Source organism: Lathyrus oleraceus, chromosome 6, assembly GCF_024323335.1.
Source record: "Lathyrus oleraceus cultivar Zhongwan6 chromosome 6, CAAS_Psat_ZW6_1.0, whole genome shotgun sequence".
Classification (NCBI taxonomy): domain Eukaryota; kingdom Viridiplantae; phylum Streptophyta; class Magnoliopsida; order Fabales; family Fabaceae; genus Lathyrus; species Lathyrus oleraceus.
Genome location: NC_066584.1, coordinates 88,526,272 through 88,534,366, shown reverse-complemented (window position 1 = coordinate 88,534,366; position 8,095 = coordinate 88,526,272). Strand labels below are relative to the sequence as shown.

Below are 8,095 nucleotides of genomic sequence, written 5' to 3'. Positions count from 1 at the left end.
ACCCAAATTATGTATTAGTAGTAACTAATAATAATAGTATGTAGATATATTTAAGTCCCACATTCATGTTGGAAAATATTGGAGAGATAAGTTTCACTATTAAAATATAGTGTAAACCAAATTTTAAATATATAGCATTTTATAAGCACGTAAAAGCACATCCTTGCAATATTTGTTAAATAGTAAAATAAATCCATTATTTTTTTTTCATTAATTGTTACTTCAAAGTGTGTTTAGGCCTATAAAATATGAGATCCTGTGTTGTTGCGCAGGTTACACAGCTATAGGGTCGGTCTTGACCAGTTGTTTGGTGTTCAAGAAAAGAATTAGTAGTAACATTGTCATCGTGTGAAGCAGAGTACATAACTGCTTCTTTGTGTGCATGTCAAGCAATGTGAATGGTAAATTTGGTCGAAAAAATTATAGAGAATGATCATGGAGCAATTACCATGAAGATCGACGACATGTTTAGTCTCAATCTGGCAAAGAATCTGATAGCACATGAAAGAAGTAAACATATCGAAATGAAGTTCCATTATCTTCGAGAGTAAGTGACAAAAGCGAAGCTGAACTTGAAACACTGCAGAATTGAGAATCAGAGTGCAAACATGATGACGAAAGGAGTGCAAATCGAAGTGTTCAAGAAGTTAAGATCTATGATGAACGTAGATAACTTAGACACAATGAATTAGGTGATGTGTTAAGAATGTAATTCGTTATGTTAATACAACCATTTTGACATAATCAGTTATTGTCAAAATTCATAGTGTGTCGATTTGTAATAACTTTCTAAATATCGAAAGAAGTGTGTCTTCGACATATTCGTTAGACTTAGCTTTATTTTGTATTTTAGCTGAGTTTGTTAATTTGTTAGAGATTGTTTGGAGCGCGAGCAATCTTAGTCTATAAATAGGGAGATACCCTATTATTGAATGTAACACACAACACATTATATGCAATGTCATAGAAATATAGAGCAGAGAGAAATTTTGCAGTTATTACAATTCTTCTTCTTTCTCTTTTTTCCAAAATCCTAATTCCTTTTCTTCCCCAATTCATCTTTTCTTTTTATTCCTTCAATAATCATTATGCAACAATGTCATCTTATAATTAAGGTTGATTGATTTACTCGAGTGAAGAATAAGAAGAAGAATCAATCAGAAAGATTGATTCTTGTTCATCAAAATTGGTTCAGAATTCTCCAAATTTTGATGAAATTCTTAAAAATGAATTTGACGAATTTTTAACAAAAATCAATTACATAAACAAAATCAAATTTACTATATGACAATCATCGCCAAAATCAATGTTAGACCTTCAGAATTAATTTTAATTAGCATAAACCTAAAACTAAACATAGACTAAAAAAAAACATAGTAGAGAACAAAATTAGCTAACTAGAGAAATATTTTGAGAGGTATTTGTAAGTTTGATACTTTGAATTTCTAATGACATTATCTCACACATTCGAATACCAAAGTGACGGGTTGTCAAATTAACATCAGCACATATAATAACAGCCAACTAGAAATCTCAAACCCACCATAAAACTAGTATTGTATCTAGATTAATTAATTTCATTAAAGCCAAATCTACCACAATCATGTAAAGAGTTAGGCTATGCTTGGTGCATAATTAAATAAGTTAGTCCTTACAAACTCTCTTTATAGGATAATCAAGCGGCACTTCCACGGCATCTAATCTGATTTTCCATGAACAGGTCAATCACATAGAAACAGACTCTCATTATGTAAGGGACAAGTTATTTTCAGAAGAAATCACCATAGATTTCGTCAAATCTAAAGATCAATTAGCTGATATATTTACAAAGTCTCTTAATAGTTCTTGTGTGAATTACATTTGTAACAAAATCAGTTCATATGACATATATGATCAGCTTGAGGGGAAGTGTTAAGAATATTTGTATATAAAAAAGTTCAGCAACAACTATAGTATATAATTAGCTGCAAATCTCTCTATATATACAAAACAGTTTCCATAGTATTTTTTAAACACTTAGTTTATTCAAAAGTCTTTTGCTCTCTTATACTAATGTAGTTTCATTTAAAGTAGCTAGAGAAAATCAACTTGCTATAGATGAATATCATGAAGCGATGTTAATGGAAATAAGCACCAAACTAAGATTTTAAGTTTAGGAAATGATCACCAAACTAAGAAATACTCTCTATTGTCAGTAAGATTTTTAGCAGAAGAACCTATCAACTAGTGAATATGCAAAAAGAAGAAGAATTAAACATAAGCATTATTGGAAAATACTTGAAGAAATATTATCCAACTATTTAGTAAGTATTAAAGACCAAATCGAGAATTTCATTAATCTTGTCCAACGACTTTTTCAATGTGTCGTGGAGAAGGAATTGTAGTAGCAGGAGCTTCCTTTCGTGATTTTCAAACTGAAATGAAAATGCAAATTTTATATCGATTTACAAATTTATAAACTGAATTACAAGGACTCGATTTTAATGGCGAGGCTCTAATTAATAAAAGATGCCAAATATGGATCAGTGCGATATGGAAGACCACTCCTAGCTCCAAGAGATCTACATTTAGCAGCTGCCTGTAACACATTCATATTTCATAACTTTTTAGTTAAATTTGCCTCTAAAAAGGTGTACTATAATAAACAATGTAGAGTTACTTGCATCTTACGCTACCTACCACATGAGAAGCAAATGGCAACATTTTCTCTGGCAACAAGTTGGCACAGATAGCTGCAAACAAAATAAACGAAACAGTTCATTCATTTAGAAGAAGAAAATGAATGTGTCGCGCGTTTAATGCGTGGAGGAATGCAAAGAGATTGAACATACCGTATAAAACAGCTCCAACAAATGCATCGCCAGCACCAGTTGTATCAATAAGTTCTGATGGTGGAATCTTTTCGGATGTTCCAAAGTATAACCTCCCGCATACCGATCCTATCCCTTCTGCTCTAAATTTTGCAACATTCTGAGAGGATTAAGCAAAATAAAATCAATCTAAGTAGAATTTAACAAGAGAGAATGTTCTGCATAATAGGTAGAAGTTAATAAGTTTCTAGAGTTATTACTGAGGCAATGCAGGTTGGTATGGCTATGCTATCGTCTTTTCTCATTGTTAATGATTTCAAAGAGTTGTCTATATCAACTTCTTCTAATTGAGAATCTTCTGCTAGAAAGTAAATTGAAAATTACATTATATAAGAAAATTAATTAAATGAAGAAAGAAGTTAGTTATATATTTAGTACCATCTGCGCATTTTTGAAGCATTATGCAGCCATCTTTTCCCAAAGTTGCAATCACAAATTTGAGTCTCGGAAGCCTTAAAATAATTGAAACTAGTGCTCTTGGTATCGACGATGTCTCTGTCCATGCCTATCAAATGTGTGAGAAATAACTACTTCAGAAATGCTCCCAAAATTAATTTATGTTCTTGTTTTACTAATTCTAATTTATGATGAGTTACTTGCCTGAGGAAAATTTTGCGAACATACAACATAATCGGCCAAGTCCAAGAGGTCATTCAATCCTTCCCTTGGCCTTTCAGCATCAACTAAGATGGATATATTCTGCCGAAACGCCTGCAAGAGGAAATAGAGTTAATTTGGTTAATGATTCTCTCTTTAAATATCAAATGCAATTACTAATATTAATATGTAATTACCTCTTGAGCAATGACAAGAGCAGTTGCAGGCATTCTAACATCAAAATAGGCCAATCTAGCTCCATTCAACGCAGATAACAATCTCGTTCGCGAAAGATTTTCTGGTACCAATGGAGGATATCCTTCGGTGAATATACAAGTGCGTGTTTTCCTAAATGTTCAAAGTTATACGATTAATTTATACCTGTAATAACTTCGGGTAGAATACTAATCAGCTGAGATTATCGAACCACATGCTTACGGAATTTAATTATCTACTAAGTATGTCGCACTAAAGACTATGTATACATACGTGTTGTTGTCAATAATAATGTAGCTAAACGGTGTAGTCCCTTCCTTTGAGACCTAAAAACAAATGGAAAAAGACACAAAACATCAATGTAAGATAACCCTGAGATTTGTAAATGGATTGGGTATGTCATAAGTTATTTTACTAGTGAAGTCAAATGCAAATATAAATGCTAATTTCATGAGATGAGGTTAATTAATCTTTTTCATATACACAAGTTGGATTAGATATTATTAGATCATGTATAACATATTTTACACACTAATTTTCAAAGTCTTGATAAACTTGTTAAAGTCTTTTTTTTTTTTTAAAAAGAGAGACTTTTGGCATACCACAAAAGAAGAAGTGTCCACACCCTCAGCTTCTAGCTCCTCCATCAAAGCCCTACCTTGAGCATCATTTGCAACCTAGTAATTACAAATTATCACCACTTATCATAAGGTTAATAATTGTTGAGTATAGTGTGATTAAAATTATGGCAAAAATAAACCTTAGAAATGATCCTAGGCTTTAAGCCCAAACGAGCAGCACAGGTCAAAGCATTTCCTGTATTTCCACCACCTTGCACCTATTGAGCCAAATATTGCAATCAAACATTCAATAGTCAATAATAGTGCATGTATAATAACATTTATTTATTTTTGTTAGATAGACGAAGTGGTTATAACCGCTAATAACTCACACACAACTGTGAGTATTAGGATTCAATCTAATAATATCGGATTTATGTCAGTTAAGTTAGAGTTTCTGGACAGAGTACATGTATAATAATTTTGAACAACAATAAATAGAAAAATTCAATATAACGTGATTTGATAAAAATTAAAATTGATTGGTCCATTATTGGTGTAGCGGTTGTGTATAAGTTTGCAATTTTCAACCATTTCTGTTTTTGACTTTGCCCTCTATTTGTTGTACTACTAAAAAATGGGTGGTTAGTTGAGGCAAAGTTTTGTGAAGGATAAAGTCATGGGTGGACCCACAAAGTGACAAACATGACTCTCACGGAGATTTCAATTATTACTTTGTTACCTGTTTTGTCATGTCAAACTCCATAAAAATTCATTTGAAATAGATTAATGAAAATAAAAAATTTCTCTCTTAGAAGGGTCGGTGAAAAATGAGCTAAGAATAAGATAACGCAATTATAAAATCAATAATTTAAAAAATAATAATAATACGACAAATTTATGAGTGATTTTTGTGAGGGACAAGAACACGGGGAGGAAGAGGGTGAAGAAAAATAGGAACCTTGAGTTGAGTGGTTCTGTTCTTGGTGTCTGGTTTTGGAAACGATTCAACCGTTGCTAAAAGATCAACGCCAACTCCACCAAACCCAACCTGTCAAAACCAAGAGATTAGATTCAGTTATTGAATGAGAAAACAAAAACAGTAACAAGACACTTACAATGACAGGGTTTTGAGGTAGAGGAAGAGCAGAGTCGGAAGACATTTTGTTTTTGATGCTGCTGCTAAGGAAACTGAAATAAAATATTTAGTCATAAAAAGTACTTAATTAAGCATATATATATATATATATATATATATATATATATATATATATATATATATATATATATATATATATATATATATATATATATATATATATATATATATATATATAGTACATGCTACCAACTAACTAACCTGGAATATGTTATGAATTAATATTATTATTTCGACGAAGAAATCAATACGAGAAGAAGCTTGTGTTGCTTCTGCTGTGTCATTGTCATTGGTCAATGGAAAATTGGAGGTTAATTGCCCTTCCGATACGCGGAGGGAGAAAGCCATTTTGTCTAAATGAAATGAGATTAAGTTAAGTTTCTCTTATTGATTTTGGATTTGCTCATAAATTGTGGAAAAAATTTTATTCATTTTAAAATTGCAAAATATTATGAATTACAATATTATTAATATTTTTATTCATTTTATTATAAAAATAAGGGTTAGTCCTTCTATTTACAGATTTATATTAATTTGAATCTCAAATCAAAATACAAAACTATAAAAGTCTAAAATAGCTAACACTATTAAAATAGGCCTAAGTCGAAATCATGTGTGAAGTAACATGCTTCGACACTTCGACACACTAACACAATTCAACACATTAGGTGATTCGACACTTCCCTGCTTTCGTCGAGTAACCTGCTTCGACACAAAGAATTACAATTCAACACACCACCTAATTCATTGTGTCTAAGCTATCTACATTCATCATAACTCTTAGTCTTTTGAACACTTCGACATGCACTCCCTTTGTTATGATGTCTGCAATCTGATTCTCAGTTATATAGTGTTCCACGTTCATCTTCCTATTTGCCACCTACTCTCGAAGATAATGGAACCTCATCTCGATGTGCCTACTTCAATCATGTGCTATCGAATTCTTCGCCAGATTGATAGCTGACATGTTGTCGATCTTCATGGTAATTGCTCCATGACTCTCCGTTGTTATCTCTTCGACCAAATTCATCATCCACGTTGCTTGACATGCACAAAGAGAAGCAATTATGTATTATGCTTCGCACGATGATAATGTCACTACTGGCTCTTTTCTCGAACTCCAAGCAACTGATGCACCACCTATCATAAACACATAGTCAGTTGTGGATTTTCGATCTTACACATCACTGCACCAACTTGAGTCGGTGTATTCCACTAATTTGCATTCTTTTGTTTCATCAGCTGTAGGAAACAAAATGTCATAGTCAAGAGTTCCTTTCAGATACCTTAGTATCCTCTTCGCCGCTGCTAGATGTGATACCTTTGAATTTTGCATAAATCCACTCACCGTACCTACATTGTATGCTAAGTCATGTCTTGTGTGACAAAGGTATCGAAGTGACCCAAGAAATCTTCTATATTGGGTTGGATCGACATCATCTTCATCTGAATCTTTCGACAGCTGTAATCTGGACTCAGCTAGAGTCGAAGTTGGATTGCAATCTTGCATCTCAAATCTCTTAAGTATTTTGCCTGCATACCTTATTTGATGCATCATCAAAACTCTACCACTCTTGTAGAATTCGATGCCAAGTAAATATGAAATGTCACCCAGATCTGACATTTCGAATTCCTTGTTTCACCTTTGAAGTCTTCGATCTCCTTCCTGCAGCTACATGTTATCAGCAGGTCATCAACATAGATACATAGTATAAGCAATTCACTCTTGCTTCTTCTTACATATACTCCATGTTCAGTTGTGCACTTCACAAATTCCTTCTCCCTTAAAAATCCATCTATCTTTTTGTTCCAAGTTCTTGGAGCTTGTTTAAATCCGTACAGGGCTTTATGCAACCTGTACACCTTTCTTTCTTCGCCTTGTTTCACAAACCCAGTTGGCTGTGTAACATAAAATTCTTCTTCTAATGGGTCATTCAGGATTGCACATTTCACGTCCATCTGACACATCTGCCAGTTGTTCATGTTTGCTAGACCAATAACCAACCTGATTGTTTCGATCCTAGTAACAGGTGCAAAAACTTCGTCGAAGTCGATTCCTTCTTTCTAAAGAAATCCTTTCTCCACAAGCCTCGCCTTGTGTCGAGTCACTTCTCCTTTGGGATTCAACTTCACCTTGTATACCAACTTTACATCGATTTCCTTATTGTCTTGGGGAAATTCGACAAGTGAATAAGTATTGTTGACTTTAATTGACTTCAGCTCTTCATCCATTGCTTTTATCCACTTCGAATCTTTCAATGCCTCAACTGCATTGACTGGTTCGACATCTGCGTAGAAAGCATAATGTACCAACTCACCTTCTTCATTAATCACATAATCTGATGTAACCACACATTCTTGCAACCTTCCAGTCACGTGTCTTGTTCTTTTAGATTTGCTTGGGCCAACTTCACCTCTGACTTCTTCCTGTCAAACTTCTATTTCGACTTCACTGGATGGTTCATCATAAAAGATTCTCACTGAATCTTTCTTGACATTCTCAATCCAATGCCACCCCTTAAGTTCATCTATGATCACATCTATGTTGATCACAACTTGCTTATTTACTGTGTCGAACAACTTGTATCCTTCAGTAGAATGATATCCTATCAAGATCATCTGACTCGACTTGTCATCAATTTTTCTTCTCAACTGATCTGACACATGTCTATGTGCTATAGATCCAAACATCT

The 8,095-nt window shown here is 33.3% G+C and overlaps 1 protein-coding gene across 2 annotated transcripts; it reads right to left on the bottom strand.

Annotated features, from left to right (window-relative positions):
- Positions 1–2,310: 2,310 nt before the first annotated feature.
- LOC127091025 (uncharacterized) lies at positions 2,311–5,746 on the bottom strand. 2 transcript variants are annotated; one of them, XM_051029524.1, is made up of 13 exons: positions 5,604–5,746; positions 5,362–5,434; positions 5,205–5,294; positions 4,444–4,521; positions 4,286–4,360; positions 3,957–4,009; positions 3,665–3,815; positions 3,463–3,581; positions 3,249–3,367; positions 3,071–3,171; positions 2,832–2,970; positions 2,680–2,732; positions 2,311–2,578 (listed from the first exon to the last, which is right to left on the bottom strand). In XM_051029524.1, exons 2-13 carry the CDS (start codon positions 5,404–5,406, stop codon positions 2,495–2,497), a joined length of 1,107 nt encoding a protein of 368 aa, XP_050885481.1. In that variant the 5' UTR covers positions 5,407–5,434; positions 5,604–5,746; the 3' UTR covers positions 2,311–2,494. The 2 variants fall into 2 exon arrangements, with proteins under 2 accessions (XP_050885481.1, XP_050885482.1); XM_051029525.1 differs by having other exon boundaries at positions 3,071–3,168.
- Between the last annotated feature and the right edge of the window lie 2,349 nt (positions 5,747–8,095).